Source organism: Castanea sativa, chromosome 7 (genome assembly GCF_040712315.1).
Source record: "Castanea sativa cultivar Marrone di Chiusa Pesio chromosome 7, ASM4071231v1".
NCBI classification, from domain to species: domain Eukaryota; kingdom Viridiplantae; phylum Streptophyta; class Magnoliopsida; order Fagales; family Fagaceae; genus Castanea; species Castanea sativa.
The window spans coordinates 35,904,609-35,922,972 of NC_134019.1; the positions used below are offsets into that span (position 1 = coordinate 35,904,609).

At 34.4% G+C, this 18,364-nt stretch overlaps 1 protein-coding gene and 1 long non-coding RNA gene across 2 annotated transcripts; one reads left to right on the forward strand and one right to left on the reverse strand.

The window, feature by feature from the left end:
• Positions 1-936: 936 nt before the first annotated feature.
• On the reverse strand, positions 937-2,699 carry LOC142642921 (uncharacterized). Its single transcript, XR_012845773.1, has 2 exons — positions 1,784-2,699; positions 937-1,698 (listed from the first exon to the last, which is right to left on the reverse strand). It is a non-coding gene; the product is annotated as an uncharacterized LOC142642921 (long non-coding RNA).
• Positions 2,700-12,191: 9,492 nt separating this feature from the next.
• LOC142642120 (putative polyol transporter 1) lies at positions 12,192-17,930 on the forward strand. Its single transcript, XM_075816473.1, has 3 exons — positions 12,192-12,515; positions 12,995-13,341; positions 16,717-17,930. The coding sequence occupies exons 1-3, from the start codon at positions 12,365-12,367 to the stop codon at positions 17,806-17,808; spliced, it is 1,590 nt and encodes a 529-aa protein (XP_075672588.1). The 5' UTR covers positions 12,192-12,364; the 3' UTR covers positions 17,809-17,930.
• Positions 17,931-18,364: the final 434 nt, after the last annotated feature.

Consider the following 18,364-nt stretch of genomic DNA (forward strand, 5'->3'; position numbering starts at 1 on the left):
AAAAATAGAATTTTTCGGAAAGCAATTTACTTTGACCGTAAAAAGGAGCCTTTGACCCGAAAAATGAATGCAGGTTGTATTTTACCTTCAAATCATTTCCGGGCTCACAGACGCTCAGAGAGAGAGAGAGAGAGAGAAAGAAAGAAGAGAGGTCGCACCCCAGTACCGGCGCCGTCTAGTTCGCGCCGCCGAGATCGTCCCACCGAGATCGCATCACCATCGAGGTCGCACCCCAGTACCGGCGCTGTCTAGTTCGCACCGTCAAGATCGTCCCACCGAGATCGCATCACCATCGAGATCGCACCCCAGTACCGGCGCCGTCTAGTTCGCGCCGCCGAGATCGCACCCCAGCACCGGCGCCACCATCTAGATCGTCACCACCCAAGACCGATCCACCCAAAACCGTTCTCGTTCTTGACCCAAAGCTCATCGGCGCCCTCGTCCTCGTTCTTGACCCAAAGCTCATCGGCGCCACTGATCTCGTCATCTCAATCTCATCGCCCATGACCGATCTCGCCGTCTCGATCTCGTCGCCCATGACCCATGACCCATGACCTTCCTCTCTCTGAGTCTCAATTTTCAATCGATCTCTCTTCCTCCCTCTCTCAGTTTGAACAAATTTTTTAGTTTAATGAATTGTTTTGAGCAGATTTTTGTTTCTTTAAAGGTATATACTGAAATTTTCTTAATAAAATTTGTTTGGATATTGAGAAAATGACTGAGAAAAAGTGAAAAATTGGTAAGAAAATAGCATTTTTAGAATGTTACCAAACACCAAAAATCAATTTTCAGACTATTTTCCATTGTAAGACCAAACACCTGGATTTTATTTTCCTTACGGGAATTCATTTTCCCCTGAATTCATTTTACGCTCGGAATTCAATTTACATTGAACCAAACGCAGCCTAAAATGTATACTTTCATTACAAGGCCAAATAACAAGATAACAAGAGTTCTATTGAAATATAGACTTTGATTACAAGACCAATTTCCCCCCTAGTAGAATATATGATTTCCACACTAAGAAAAGAGGGAAAAAAAAGTGTTTGCTTCAAGATCATATTCTACATCGATCTCAAGTGGCTTGACTATGGTAGCCCGTCAGTGCCAGCCTTTATGTAACCATGCTGAGATTATTGAGCACCAATTCAGAAAAAACAGGTTTAGCACTCAATTGCATTGCATAGTGGATATAAAAAATTAGCAACCTTTAGTATAGTGACTCACTGCAATAATTCTTTCAAATTCGGACTACATAGAAGATAATATTGAAAAGTTGAAACAATGCTAAGAAAAACAAGCTATTAAGATGATGAACAAACTTGGAGGGGGGGATTTATCATTTATATCAAGAGCTACCATAGCTAGCCAATGAATACACTGAACTTAGAAGAAACAACCAATTTTTCCTGTACATGAACTGTCAAACCTACATTACAAGATTTAAGTGCTATCAATTTCAAGTATTACTACAAATTGAGAGCACATTACCACAAAAATGCTGTAAACCAAAGCATATTATGAATATTTAATGACACACTGAAAGGCATCAGTCTTCAGTACCCATTGTTTACTACCATTGTCAAATTGCATCTGTCTTTAGTACCTTTTGTTTACTACCAATGTCAAATTGCCTAGTATCACTGCAACAAGAATCACGCCCATGGTCTTTAGCTCTTACTGTAGCTTTCCAACAAGCTACATCAAAACCAACCCAGATTACTACTAGCAAGATCACAACCAACGAGTACAAAAGGTAAGCATTCCACTAATGCTACATTACCTGTGCACAGCAAAATCTACCTTTTCAACTTTGAGAGGTCTCCAATGGAGACTCTCCATCATCAAATTTAATGCCATCTAACTGCAAATGAACACATTAAAGTGCTGTATAAATTTAGAACTTCACATTGATGCAAGTTTTGTAATAATGAATTACTCTAATCACCAGCAGATTTTGTTATGCAATCTTCTTTGCAATACCCTACTAAAAAAAAAAAATCAAGTCTCTAAATTGTCCATATATATCACCTATATGTCCAACTTAAGTTAAATAAAGGTACTCATAGTGCCTTTCAAGTTCAACAATGAAGAAGCATTAAAATTCTGTTCAAGTTCATAAATAAATAACCTAACCCATAATACCAAGCAAAACAATATACCCATAAAAAATTTCTTGGCTCTTAGTACAAATCACCACCATGGGAATGAAAAAAAAAATCACAACTTTACAAAAAAACAAGACCCAGATTAAAAGAACCCACAAATCCCACAGCCAAAAAACTCACCATCTGATTTCAATCCCTAAGCTCATAACTAACTAAAAAAAAAATCGAAAAGATTGCAATGTCAAATTATAATTATTTTCTTTCATGTTCCCAATATATATGAAAAATCAGAGAGAAAACTTATTGAGAAGTGACTGTGCCGGCGGTGCAATTTAAAGATGCAAGCGAAGGGGTAGCAAGGGTTGATAGATCGTTGGGGCAGAGAAAGGCCGCAACGGTGGCTTGTGGGTGGCGCAATGGTGATTGGTTCGAGACTTGGTTCGTGCGATGATGGTGGTTTGTCGTGATAGCGGTAGCGGAGACAATGACTAAGGGATTTTTTGAAAAATCTGAAATTTAGAGAGAAGTAGAGAACAGAGGAGTGAAGAGTTGCAGAGAGAGATATGAACAGAAAAACAAAAAAAAAATGAGAAAAAGAATGAATGAGAGTGAATTTTTTTTTTTTTAAGTCACACGGATTGATGACGAGGAGTTATTTTAAAGCCGTTAGATTGAATGGAAGGTTAGGATTTGAGGTATTGCATCCCGTGCAATACCCTAGCTATTGCACGGTATCTCAATCCGTGCAATACCTAGGGTATTGCACTTGGTGCAATTCACCCATTTCCTCTCACAATTTTTTTTACTTTAACTCTTTAACTCTCTTTTAATATATTTTATTTAATGGTTGAAATTCAAAGTTATTTTTTTAACTTTCAATCTTAGCCCTTGATTACAATTTTACCAGGTGCAATACCCATTTCCTTTCACAATTTTTTTTACTTTTTAACTTTAACTCTTTAACTTTCTTTTAATATATTTTATTTAATGGTTGAAATTGAAAGTTATTTTTTTAACTTTCAATCTCAACCCTTGATTACAATTTTATCAGGTACAATACCTAAGGTATTGCACCTTTAAGATATTGCACCTTATCTGAATTAGTATTGCACCTTATCCAAATCCCCAGCGAAGAAGATGTTCAGAGACATGTGAAAAGGAAAGATTAAAGCATAAATAATATATAATAATACCGGATAGCGGACAAGGAGCCGAACAGCACAAAACACTACACTATAGACAATACATAGCCCAGCCAAGCAAGAAGACAAACAAACTTAACATAAAAAAAATATTATATTATTATACAACAGATATTTAAGAGAGAAAAAGTACTACAAACAGTATTTCTATCTACAAATATAAGTTGCTCAGTCAAACAAATATTAAAGAATACAAATATCTCATTATAATATATATAACCTTCAAAAATTAAACACGGCAGACACAAACTCAAATCAAAGCCAGTCAGTAAGGATACATACAAGACAAAAGGTTCTAATAAATTATAATAAAAAAGAAGAAAGAAAAAATATCAACAACTACATCAATTTCAATCAAACACGTAACCCACATAATCAAAAAATTCAAGTATGCGAGACACAAATCAGTTTTCTAAGTTTCGTGCAGTGTATTTACTGTTATTGATGTAGTGTTTTATAACAAACATAAATTTCTTTCACCGTTAAATCACAAAAATAAATTAAAATATATATTAAAATTCTATTTTAAGACTATTAGGTATATATCAATAATTTATTTTTGTGATAAAGCAAAAAGAACAACACACAGATCTAAGAAAAAACAATAATATAAATAGATGTACATGGCAACACTAACAAATAAATACAATATATAAAGAGAAATATGCAATTAATTAAAAACTCATAGATCAGATGCGTGAAGGATGAACAAATTAGATCAAGTCTTGTGTTTGACACAGTCTCCTTAAAGCAGATTTCGCCCCTCACATAATCATTGTGGTACTTTGAGATTCACAAATGTCTACCTCCTAAGATAAAATGATCTACAGCATGAAAACGAAGTACTCAAAGTCATGTTCTGCGAACTATTCAATGTCTCTTGCTCTCTCTTTGACACAAAATGAGTGCACAAAAATTCACACTCGAGAGTTTTTTCTTAAAAGTAGTTTTTTATGAATGAGGGACAATGCAAAATTATACGTTACTGAACAGATACTCTGTTTCAGTAATAACTGCTGTGCAGACTAACTGACTCAAAAATTAAAATAATAAAATATAAATATTTGGACAAGTAGGCCCAGTCCACATATGCCAAAAGCCCAACCCAATGTCCAACTCATGAGCTTATAAACTCATATATTATCTATTTCCTTTCTTATGTGGAACTCAAGATTTTTACCACTTTTAATAACATCTTTAAGTGAATATAAAAATATCAATTTCTTATTTACTCCATGTTATTTTTCCAAAAATAAAAAGAAACAGAAGAGAAGAAGAGAAGAAGAAAATAATAAATATGATTTACGGAAGGGAAGAAGGGCTCCTCGGACCAGTTCTTGAGATTTGAAAGTGCAAAAAGTGAAGCAGTTGAAGCTTTTAGTCTATATATATATATATATATATATATATATATATATATGAAAGGGAAAAGCAAGCGGGAAAACTCCTACTCAAGTCCCCATAAAATCTTCAACCATTAGATCTCTATCGTACCGTAGAACATAGGGCACATGAAGCCACAGAAAATAAATGCAAGCGTGTCCCGGGTGCCGAAACGTCAGGAGCATGCTTTTGGGAAGTTGAAAAGACACCTACACAGACAAAGGTGACATATGAGAAGAGCAGAATAATTGTTGTAATATCGAAATCCTCCTTTTTTCCTGAGAAGCAAAAGAGGATAATTTCGAGGGGTTATTGTAAGGATGAAAGGCCCAAGAATGTATATTGGACTGTGGGCCTTATCCTAGGACATTTAGCAATTCGAGGACAGGTAGACATTAGCGAAGAAGTACAAATCAGTGAGTCATGGAAGGATTTTGGTCATGAGGGTTTGGGAAGGTAGTCTGAGGAGAGATGCCTCCTCAGCTTAACAGAGTAGAGGTCAAAAGGGTTGACTTGCCATCAAGAGCAACACTCAGGGCAATTCTACTGGTAAGAATAAACATCAGGAGGGAATAGAAAAAAGGGAAATTAAGAAATATATAAGAGAAAACTGTTACCACCACATTAAATGCTTTGTAGCTAACTCTCTTGCCGCATTATTGTGGAGGTAATACCTAAATAGTGATATTCAGTCTTACAGCTACCCCCAAAAATTTCAGGAATATGCTGATGGGACAAGGATTAAAGCAAACAACTTGACCTACACATGGAGGGTGGATATGAAGCAAAATAGGAGAATTATAAGGAAGAAAAACCTCATTACAAGGGGATTATCGGAGAATCTGTAGAAAAAAAAAAAAAAAACATTGGCAACAAGAACTGTAATTGCAATCAAGTCTAAGAGAAATTTATACAAGAACTACTCTCCTCGGACTTTGCCGAGGAAGATTTTCTTTGCATAAAACTTATTTGTCTTTGTTTTCTTATCATCTTTAACCTATTTTGATCGTTATCCAACTCATTGAAGTCTAGTTTCAAGTCCACTCTCTATAAATTCATCGTATTGGGCTCTTTGGGCCTCAATCATTTCATCTTTTGGACTTAGGATCCAAAATGTGACCTTACAAGTACAATTTTTTTAGGATAGTTTTATTTATTTTATTTTAAATAAAATATTCCATGTTTAATTTTTAAAAATAAAAAAGAAGAGAAAATATAAAGAATTTAATGATATGAAAGATGTGACTCAATTTTAAAAGTTGAATGATATAAGATGAGAAAAAAAGTAAAAATAAAAGATATAACCATAAATACCAATAAAGAGAACAATTGCACATAAAAGATTTTTGTTCTTTCTTATAAATCTAATTGAGGTTGATAGTTTTTTTTTAATATGTGTTTTAGTATAGTATTTTTTAAATTTCCCATTAGAAAGTGTTCTCTTTCCCATTTATAGGTTTAATTGAATTTTGGTTTGGATTAATACTTCGTTGTTTTTAGAAATATGAATTTGAATATACCTAGCAATTATTTGACTAATAAATTATTATAAAATCTATTTTTTACTTCTTTAGTTTTATTTTAATTTTGGTTAAGATAAAATTGTAATTCTATGTTATTTTTTATTATTATGATAATTTCCTTATTCCTTAAGAGATGAGTTGTATATTAGGCAAATGTAACACACTACAATAGAGTTAGAAGAATGTGGTTCACCTTAAAAAAATATTAATTAAAACACATAAAAAATAATAAAATAATATATTTATAGAGATAAAAAGATAAAAAAAAAATACATGTAAAAATCTTTTGAAAAAAAAAAACAATACTTGAAGTAGAAACTGAATGATTCTACAAGTCTTCTGTTGGGGAATAAATTCTAGTCTTAGGTTGTTAAATGCAAATGCAGTAGAAACATGGTGAGAGAGAATAATGGGCTATGCTCATGGTTAGTGTAATAAGCATGTGATATGATTGTGGGCTTCCTTTTATAATAGGATCTTTTGTGACTCTTCGAGCAAACAAAATGCCGCCCTTATCCCCACCCAAAATGTTTTCCTATAATGAAATGCTTTATCCTTTATCCTCTAAGAAATGCAATGCAATGGCCAAATGATATGCCCCTTTAATATCTTGTCTCTAATCCAATAAAAGGCTCCTGTCCCCTTTAAGTACAGGTCTATACGGAATTCAACTGTTTTCAATCTTTTCTTTTCTTTGTAAGAAACAACCATCAACCTTAATTAACAAAACAAAACCATCAACATTAATTAGAGTTATAAGAAAGAACAACAATAGGATAACATATAACAATTCAAGAGAGAGAAAAAATAACAATTTAAAAAACAAAACTAAGTCACATTAACCAAAGAAGAGTTTCAAAGAACACAAAAATTTATCAACCTAAAACAAAGATGCAAGAAACATAAAAAAATCCATTAAAAAATTGAGAGAGAGAGAGAACCTTTTTTGTGAATATGCATAGAATGGAAGAAATAGTTACAAATTTATAGTAAAAGAGTGTGAATAAGAAGAGACAAGATAAACGAAGATAAAGAAAAGAGAAAGAATGATATTCATGTAGAGCATGGTGGAGAGATGAAAAAGTAAGGGAGGAAGAAAGGTTGAAAAAAGTGTAAATATTAAATTAAAATCAAAGGTAAATGTTAAAAACAATTATAGAAAAATTAGAAAGAAAAATGATAATGAGGTGAACGCTAATATGGCTCAACCGGAGCGTAGCAATAATAATGCTACGGTTCAGCTTTTAGATATATATATATATATATATATATATATATATATATATATATATATATATATATATATATATATATGGGAAAAATGCCACTAAAAAACTCTACCAAGCCAAAGATGGGCTATCAAAAACGTAGAGGAGGTAGGATGGACAGTTGGTCATATCTAGTATGAATCGTACATGGACAATAATTGGAGTTAGTGGCTCTCCTAAGCATCCCATGAGGGATCCATGGGGAAGAGGATTAAGTTGGTCCTTGCTAACAACTTGATGCACTATCTCCTTTCAACCCTTTGAGTGAAATGCGGTAAAAGGAAGATAAATTCATGGGCCAACCCCATTGTCTCCACCCCGTAGAAACTACGAGATCACCCCAACATTCCTTTGGAAACCAAAAACACTAAACTATTCAAGGCAAAAATGCAAGATATTTTGTTCCATCACAGAGAATTATTTAATTTTTACATTTCAAGGAATTTACATGACACACTGTGACAATCATGTCGAGGGTTGAATAATTCCTAAGTGCAAATTCATCCCCTTTCTTCTTAGCTTTTTGTATTTGAGGTCAATTTTTTTTATTTGATAATAGTAATAAAGATAATAAAATAACAAATAGAATAGAAATAAATTAATATTAATGGTTTGAATCGTGTATCAATGGCCAATTGAACTATTGTATCAAGTTTATTAGGAGCATTATTTAGTAGAAATGAATTTTCTAGCATTTGATTCTGCACCACTGTAGGATTTCGTTGAACACTTGAAAAGTAACTCAAAAAATCGAGGGGATGCTTGGATAATTGGTTTATACAGATACTTGCCGCGTGAGACCACACATCAAAATGACATTGCCATAAATTGACATCCCATGTTTTTCTCAGTAGAGTATTTCAGTGGCATGTTTCAGTCCTCTTTCCCATTACTTAGAGAAAGTGATCCACTAATTCAGGTACAAGATACTATCATTATCGCCTAGATAATTAGACATCCAACCCGTAATCGCAATGACCCAATTGCAAGAGTAGAGCTCTATCAACTGAGCTATATTCCCCCAAGCCAAATGGAGCATGCACGAAGGAATCAGATGCTAATTTGATTATTGGTTCTTTCTTATTTATTAGCCCTTTAATTATTATATAATTGTAATTTCTATTTCGTCGTCTTTTTTTTTCTTATTTTTTACTTAATAGAATATAATATAAGCTTTTAAAAAAAAAAAAATTAACTTAAGATACGAAAAAGTATTTGAGTATTCTATTTGACTTATATAGTAATTTTTATTTTATATATGTTTTTATCATGAAGTTTTTATTTATTTATTTATTTAAATAGAGCCACTTGGCGTTCCAACCCAGTTCCAACAATACACTTTTCGGACCGGGAAAGTGGAACTGCCTGACGTTGCATATTAGAACTCATTAAAGCTCGATTCGCATCATTATGTTCGATAAAAGGAATGAGGGAAGCTCCAACAGAAAAATATTGGAAGGTAAAAATACTTCGAAGATGTACCCGTTCCCATTCAACGGTCAGGAATTCTTGACGGTATCTAACCGGAACAACCTGCTCTTCTTGAATACCTCGATTCAGCCCCAAAGAATTTCCTGATGCTACAATAGAGTATTCGTCTCGACTTGGTGATAAATATCCCAATGGGTGGTTTATTAAATCATTGCAATTGATGCTCAATGCTGGAAAGAAGGAAGAGCTCTTTGGAAAGTGGGTGTTAGGTTCTAAAGCCTTAAGTTCTAATGTATTAGAACTTCAATGTGTATTGTGTTGGCAAACCATGATAAAAACATAGAGTCTAGGTTTAGGCTTGCTCAAAGTATGTTTTGTTGTAAAGTTGGAAACGAGTGATTGCAGAAATTATTGGTCACTTTCTGCAAGGCTCGATCGATCGAAAATTAGATTCGATCGATCGAAATTCGTGCAAATTGTTTTTTCTGCAGAATTTTCAACTCAGCCCAAGCCCGTTTGACGTGTAGGGTTTTATGTTTTATGTCTCATATAAAAAGAAAAACCCTAGCTACGTTTAAGAGGCTTTTGATATGCTATGTGTTTGAATCTCTTGTGAGATCTAGAGGTGTTTACCTTCATACACACTTAAGGTTATCAAGATCGTGATTGATGTCAAGAGCTTGGTGATCGTTTCAGTTGTTGCACAAAGAACATTCAAGAAGATCAAGATTCACAAGTAGGAGAACTTGTGGTTGTAGTTGATCAAAGAAAGAAGTAGTCTATGGACTCGGAGTTGTTACGTGGTCGTGGTAGTAAGTTTTCTACTTGAGGTAGCAATAGGATGTTAGTGGTCTAAGTCTTATTGTATAAACTTCAATTCTTTCATAGTGAATCTATTTTACCTTGAGGATGGCTAGGTTAAATCCTCCCCAAGTTTTTACTGGTTTGGTTTTCCTAAGTCATCAGATCTTGGTATTCTTTATCTTTCTACATTATATTTGTTTTACACATTGTGGTTTAACCTAGTATTAATTAACAAACTTGTTAATCAACTTGGCTTAATATTAGGTTAATATACTGTGTTAAGGGGTCTAAATCTATACAGTGGGCTTTTATGACCCAATAAATAATCAAACCTATTTAAATGTTCCTGCTGTTCTATATTTTCTTAAAATGGGCGCTCAACCTACAAGAACTGTTCATGATATTTTTAAGAAGGCAGGAGCTTTAATGGAACTTTGCCTTAATCAACAGATTAAATTTTTTTTTGAATAGAACAAAAGAGGGGGTGCTAGTATATAATTAAGGTTATACAAAGTTATATACTTCTTTTTTGGATTAATATTTTGAAAATTATATTGTTGGATTGCATTTTTTTTTTTTGGTTAATATGCATTTCAATCAGATGTTATTAATTTCATTTTTTATGAATAATTTAAAATATTTTTTAATAGATTACATAATTTTTTATTTTTTGTTATTTTGAAATTTTACATGCATGAAGGCTAGGCTATAAAAAATATTTAATTCAATAGTGGATATGTTAAATTTTGTATCTAATAAAAAAATAGTAATTGTTGATGTAATTTGAACTCTCTCTCTCTCTCTCTCTCTCTCTCTCTCTCTCTCTCTCTCTCTCTATATATATATATATATATATATATATATATATATATATATATATATATATATAATTAAATAAAAGTGGACCTTATTTTCTTTTTTTATTTTAGGGAAAAAAATGGGCCATATCTAGATCACTAGATGCATTTGATATTTTATTTATAATAATATACAGGTTATTAATTACTGTAGTATATTCCCCTCAAAAAAAATTATTGTAATATATATTATATAGGCTCGGCAATTACATCTGCAATATGGTGTATCATACGCAACAAGTTGTGGTACTGCAAGTCCATAATGTTTTACTTAGAACATTCACAATGGGAAATGCTATCTTTTTCTATTTTACCATCTCAAAAAGTTACTTTATCAATTATACCATACCATTTTACAATACACCCAACATCTCATTTCTTATTTATCTCATCTATTCATTAAAACATTAATCCACATATTTCTCTCTTTTCCTCTCCTCTCTCCTCTTTCTCTCAGTCTCTCCTCCTCTTCATAAAAAATAATTTAAAAAAAATTAAGCCACCACAGGAAAATTCAGCTACCACCATCACCAAGCAAACCCAGCCACGACACCAAGCAAACCCAACCACAACACCAAGCGAAAAACCCAGCCACCACCACACAAACCCACCACGGCACCAGCTAGCAACCACCACCATAATCATAGTACCCACCACCATTCCAACCACCAAAACCCATTAAAAAAACCACCAAACCCACTACCAACAACCACAAAAGTTTCTCAAAAAAAAAAACAAAAAACAAAACAAAACAACCACAAAAAAGCAACCACCACAAGAATCACCAAGAGAAACCCACGCCGACAACCTTAGATGAAACCCACGCCGACAACCACCAAGAGAAGCCCACCGCCAGAACCACAAAAAAAAAAAAATAATAATAAAAATAAAAAACCACCACCAATCTCGCCGACAACCATGCCACCACGCTGATCTAAAAACCCATCACTCCGATCTCGCTAAAAACCACGCCACCACACCGATCAATAAACCCATTACCCATGGCAGCAAACCCATCACGCCAATCTCAACAACAACCACGCCACCACACTGACAAGCAAACCCATTAACGGCAAGTCGCTTAGCCTTGCCAAGAACGTAGATTTCTAATTTCTTTCAACAAGATTTACCACGCCACGCCAACCGACATAGAAGAAGGGAGAGAAAATAGAAGAGGGAGAAAGGGAGAGAAAATAGAGAAGATGAAGAGGAGAGAGGAAAGAGTACAAGACAGAGAGAGAAGTGCGTCAATGAGAGCTTCAGTTGATTAAATTATTATTATTTTGTTTTAGCATAGTGCTACAGTACCATCATACATTTATGATGGCACTGTAGCATTATGCCAAAAATATTTATATTTTTCATGTTTAGCCTTCTGGCTGTTGAGACAAATTGGACCTAAATGCTAAATTTTGGTTACATGTGCCATATCCCTGACCTATTGCGATTGCTCTTAGTCAGTGAAAATGAAAAAGACATTTACGTAATAAGTAAAGCTAAGAGTGTCATATATAGGACTTTACAGCCCATGGTGATGTATGGCCTATATAAAAGACAATTTCATATGGACCCTGTGTTTTTTTCACCGCTCACAGTTTGCAGTGACATTTTATGTGGTCTTAGATTTTTTTTTATTTATATAACCACACTATCTGAACCTCAATCAATTCCCAACCTGTGCTGGTTCATGGCCACTTGAACTTCTCTCCAAATTAACACCACAATTAAGCAAAATCCCTTGTGATAGAAGCCTCTCTTTATCTTCAAATCTCTCCATAGCTAATCAATATGGCTGACCGGGAAGCCGAAACTAGTGCCATTTCCGGCCAACCCAATAAAATTACCATGGATTTTGATCCTCCAAAGAAACCCAAAATTAACAAATATGCTTTTACTTGTGCTCTCTTGGCCACCATGACTTCTGCCTTACTTGGTTATGGTCAGTAATCTTCAACTATGGCTTGTTAATATACATGTAACATTTTTTTTATACTCTTTTTCCAATTCACTTGTCGTTGATTACATAATACAGTTTTGTTTTGTTGGCTGTCTCAAGAGTTTTTATTATGTCCTGTTAATTCATTCAACTTCCGTTAGCTAATGAGTTTCCATTTTTGTCAATGGACGCCATACTTTATCCCAAAACAGAGGTAACTCTTCACGGGTTTGGTTTGCCACTAAACTCAACACGTGTCTTAAAATAGTCAAGTGCAGATCTTAATCTCGAGCACTGAATAGAAGTCTTACCCTTCTACAATAACTTATGTCTATCATGTTTCATGTCGAAACATACCTTATTTTCTCCAGAAAATGTTATTTTGAATATATAATTGGGATATTGCAATCATACAAATACAAATTAAATGCACTAGATCTTTACGTTTTTTCCTCATGTATGTGTTTGTTTATTGCTTTCAGATATTGGTGTAATGAGTGGAGCTATAATTTACATCAAAGACGACCTCAAAATCTCAGACATAGAGGTTGAAATCCTCGCCGGAATTATCAACCTTTACTCACTCATAGGCTCATGGGCCGCCGGCAGAACCTCCGACTGGATAGGCCGGAGATACACCATACTAGTGGCCCAAGCCATTTTCTTTGCTGGGGCTATTCTCATGGGATTTGCCACCAACTATGCATTTCTCATGGTTGGTCGCTTTGTCGCAGGCATCGGCGTGGGCTATGCACTCATGATTGCCCCTGTCTACACAGCTGAGATCTCTCCGGCTTCCACTCGTGGCTTCCTCACCTCGTTCTTTGAGGTTTGTAGTGCAATGATTGTCTTCATTAAGTTAAAACTACAGATTATTTCTACTTTGCTTTCGAAGAAGAATAGTAGTGTTTGGATAAGTTACTTTGACAAAAATGGAATTACACAACTTTTGTTTTTTAGAATGTCTTTAAATATCTTTTTTTTTCCTTTTCAACTCACGCACAAATATACAACTACTCAGGCGCGGCTTAGTGCATCTAGAGACCTAAAGCGAAAACGAAAATTAATGTATTTTATATATTTAAATATAGTTTTATTTAAAATTAAGTATTACTTAAATTTTATTATCTTGTTTTAGATTCAAAATTACTATTAATTAATATGAATAACATAGGTTTTTTTTTTTTTTTAGAAAGATTATAGACAAAATTTGAAATTTTTTTTATACTTGTTAATGTGGCAGATTAATAATGGTAAGTAAAAAAGTATGTTAGTGGGGGATTTAACTAGGAGCTAGTAAAAGTTTGCCAACTCAACTTGTGAAAAATGTTATGAATTTTTTTGTGTTACTCTTTTTTTTTTTTTTTTTTTTTAGAAGAGTTTAGTTGTTATTGGTTCTAATTTGAACCCAACATAGAAATTAATTTTTTATCATCAATAATACTCTATAACAACATGCTATTTAGAATTTATTATAAAAGTATTGTTAAAATGTTGTGAAGTCACATGTCTCTATTTTCTTTCTTCTTGTTTTTCATTTGCACTTAATTAATACTATTATAATAAATAAATAAAAAACCATATTGATTAAAATTTGAGGTCTTTTCTACTTGTGATCTTAAGCGACTGCATTAGTTGCTTCTATTATAGAGCAGGCACTGCAACTACTAATGACTATTGTTACAAATCAATTATAAAGAGTATCCAAACTCTGTTTCTTTGTCGCTAGTGAAAGTTCGGGTGCTAGCAACTTCTCCTACACAGTAGAATGTTTGTTTCTTCCTAGTTAAGGCAGATTGTCCCCTTAGATAAGTAGTTTTTATCAATTGCCTTGTGGATTCTTTTTTCTTTTTCTTTTTTGGATTTAGGAAACAATTATTCTAAAGGAGTATAAAAATATCTGAGTTTACTAACTGTAGTAGGTAGGAATAAAAGAACAAGTTTAAATTATATAAAAGATAGGGTTTGGGAAAATTTTGATGCTTCAATGTTCGACGAATCAGGTGAGGCTGGCATTGGTATGGTTATTCGAAACTCCAAGTGTGGGATCATGGTTGCACTTTCAGAAAAAACTCAATAACCACCCTCCATTGTGGCTTTGGAGATGCTAGCTGCAATAAGAGCAATTATCATTACCCAGGAATGGGCTTCTACCACTCTTCCTTCGAAGGAGACTTAGAGATTGTTATGAATTCCCTAAGACATTGAGATATAGTCCAATCCTTTATTGGCCACCTTTTAAAAGACACCCTAACTTATACTAACTCTTTATAAAGCTTTTCCTTCCTTCGTGTGAGTAGGCAAGGCATTACAGTTACACATGTCTTAGTCCAAAGAGTAAGGCTTTTTTTTCCTCTCGTACTTTGGATGAAGTCTGATCTTTCAAGTATTAATTCTTTAGTTTTATCTAATTTTCCAATTAAGATCTTATGACTTAGACTACACGTCTTTCTTCTAAAAAAAATGTATACAACTACTAGAATTAAAAAGTCAAGATCTTATGACTTTTAATATTTTTATCTAATATGTGGAATGTTCAAAATTTTCCTCTTCTATTATTGTAAGTGTGGGGGGTAAAAAGATCCTGATGGGAACATGGGCCTTTTGGGCCGTGTTAAGGAGGGCCGACCTGACCCTGGGTTTGGAAATTGTTAATACTATGGGTCGGCCCATGCGCCGAGGGTCCGAGAGGACCCCCGAGGGTGAACTTACCCTCGGACGACACCGAGAACCCGGACTTCATGGTACGGGTTAGGGAATGACACGGTCAAGACCAATGGTTAAAAGGGGTGAACCCTTGAATGCCCCAAGCACCAGTGTGTTGAAGAAATGTCAAAGACAAAGGCTACCTCCACATTAAAGACCCGCACCTACCACCCCGCCGCATTAATGGGGAGGTGACACTTAAACGTGGAAGGGAAACTTCTAGTTACTGTTCAAAGGCACTAAGAAAAGAAATATCTATACTAAGGGAGGAGTTGGGGGCAACACGTGTATAAAGTATTAAGAAGAAGAGTATTTAAGGAAAGACCTAGAACAGAAATGGGGACGGAACTTTTTGTAACCTAAAAAGAAAAAAAGACAAAGAGAGAGAGATAATATAAGACAAATTTCTCTTACGTCCGAGGAGACCTATTTACATTACTCTTTGCTGTTTCCTAATACTGGCAATCTTTAGTTTGTCATTTAATCTTCACTCACTTCTAACCTGGGTTTCAAGCCCACTCTCTACAAATTTTCATTGTTTAAGGCTCATTGGGCCTGAGCCCATAACTGTTCTTGGGTCCAGGTGCAATTGTGCACTTACAGTAAGTTGTAACTATTTAACCATTTATTTTATATATAAAAAATCTAATATTAGAAACAAATTTCATACAACAATTATTTTTAATGTTGAGATCTTGTGACTTAAATGGGCTCTTCCTCTCACCGAAATGATACATTTTAAAGTGGATTGAAATCTCCACAGTAGGATTACTAAAAACATTATTAAATAAACCTACATAAATTGATATATCTTTTAATTATATTATTAATGTGTCATTAGTCACATGTTTTGTCACGTCAATTTATAATTTTTTTTGGATAATTGACAATCATTAAAAAATTTCCAAAATTCTTTATTATGAATAAAAATTAACCAAGTAAATGTAATTACAATTTATAATAAATAATTTATTTTATATAATTTATAAATAATAGAAAAAGATGATATTTAGATTAAAGCCAGTAACACTAATTATTTTAAGATCTGAAATTACTTTCACCATTTTTTTTTTTCTTTAGCTTTAAAAGCAAAGGCAATCATTTTTTATAAGGTTGGTAAAACTACTTTCATCAATTGAATTGACTTCAAGAAGCAAAACAGTTGATTCCTTTTCCAAAATGACGTTATTAGTTTTATTAAGATTATGGAAACAACTTTAACCAATCAAGAAATAATTTTTTTTTAATATAAGATATAATTTTTACTCTAGCATAATCTAAGTGTATGTGTGTAAAGCTCCCTCGCTAAGTGTATGTGGGTAAAGCTCCCTCGTGAAGATTTGAATTCTGACCTTTATTCCGCATACTCCATAAATATTTATACTTTTGAATTAATCATCGCACCAAAAGTGCGTAGATAATCAAAAAATAAAGTCATTAAGTACAATCATCTTATTAATACTAATTGACCTGGTTTAATTATTATTGTAATACACAGGTCTTTATCAATTTTGGCATACTGCTGGGGTACGTGTCAAACTACGTATGCTCAAAGCTCCCAACACACTTGGGATGGCGTGTCATGCTAGGAGTGGGTGCAGTCCCGGCTGTGATACTCGCCTCCGTCGTTTTATGGATGCCGGAGTCACCTCGCTGGCTAGTCATGCAGGGTCGACTCGGTGACGCGAAGCGAGTTTTGGACAAAACCTCGGACTCAGTCGAAGAGGCCCAATTCAGATTAGCGGATATCAAGGAAGCAGCTGGGATTCCCGAGAATCTCACAGACGACGTCGTTCAAGTCCCAAAACACAGTCACGGTGAAGGTGTATGGAAAGACTTGATCGTCCATCCTACACCGTCCGTTCGTCACATTTTAATCGCATCCGTTGGAATCCACTTCTTCCAACAGTGTTCGGGGATTGATTCAGTGGTTCTGTACAGTCCTAGGATCTTCGATAAAGCTGGAATCACTTCCTCAAACGACAAGCTACTCGCTACCGTAGCCGTTGGATTTACTAAAACCATGTTCATCTTGGTAGCCACTTTTTTGTTCGATAAGATCGGACGGCGGCCATTGATTTTGAGCAGTGTGGCCGGGATGATATTCTCACTCGCCACCTTGGGATTTGGGCTCACGGTGATTGATCGCTCTGATCAAAAAATCACGTGGGCTCTGGGGTTGAGCATAGCTATGTTATTGGCTTTTGTGGCATTTTTTTCTATTGGGATGGGACCCAGTCCAGTGGTTTATAGCTCTGAGATTTTCCCGTTGAAGCTACGCGCTCAAGGAACGAGTATGGGAATGGCAGCGAATAGGCTGACAAGTGGGGTCATATCTATGACTTTTATCTCACTGTATAAAGGGATTACAATTGGTGGGGCCTTCTTTTTGTATGCTGGCGTTGCCTTGGTGTCCTGGTTTTTCTTTTACTACGTGCTACCTGAAACACAGGGTAGAACCCTTGAAGATATGGAGGGGCTTTTTGGTAATCTCAAGTGGAATTTTCCTAAGAATAAGAATAAGAAAAATAATAAGGAAGTTAGTAATGGTGATGGACCTAATGGTCAAGTTCAATTAGGGAGTAAGTAACTTAAGGGGTTTGGGTAAAAAAGGGAATTACTGGTAGATATGTTTTTAGCTTTCTTTCATAACAATGATGTGAGATGCATGAAAATAAATAAATAAATAAAACTGATGTTATGAAATATGAATGACAAAGGTAATTTACTACAATGTGTCTCTCTGTTTTATGATCTTTCATGTTTTCTAAGCAATAAGTCCAATTAAGTTTGGGTTGGTTTGCCATGTTAGGGGGAGATTCAAAATGTGCATTACAAGATAAGGTAAAATGTGCATTAAAAGAAAAGGGCAAAAATGGGCTTTTGCCCTTTTCGCAAAAAAAAAAATCAGCATGTTGCCCCTTTTTCCAAACTAATTAGGGAAATGCCCCTCTTTTGAAACTCGATTTTCTCAAAATCGAGTTAAACTCTATAGCGATGTTTTAAGGAGCCTATAGTGACGTTTTGAAGGACTTATAGCGGTGTTTTGTAACTCGAGTCACATAAAGTCGAGTTATAGGTAAAAAAAAAACTGTCGAGTTACAAAACGCCGTTATAGGTCCTTAAAATGTCACTATAGGCTTCTT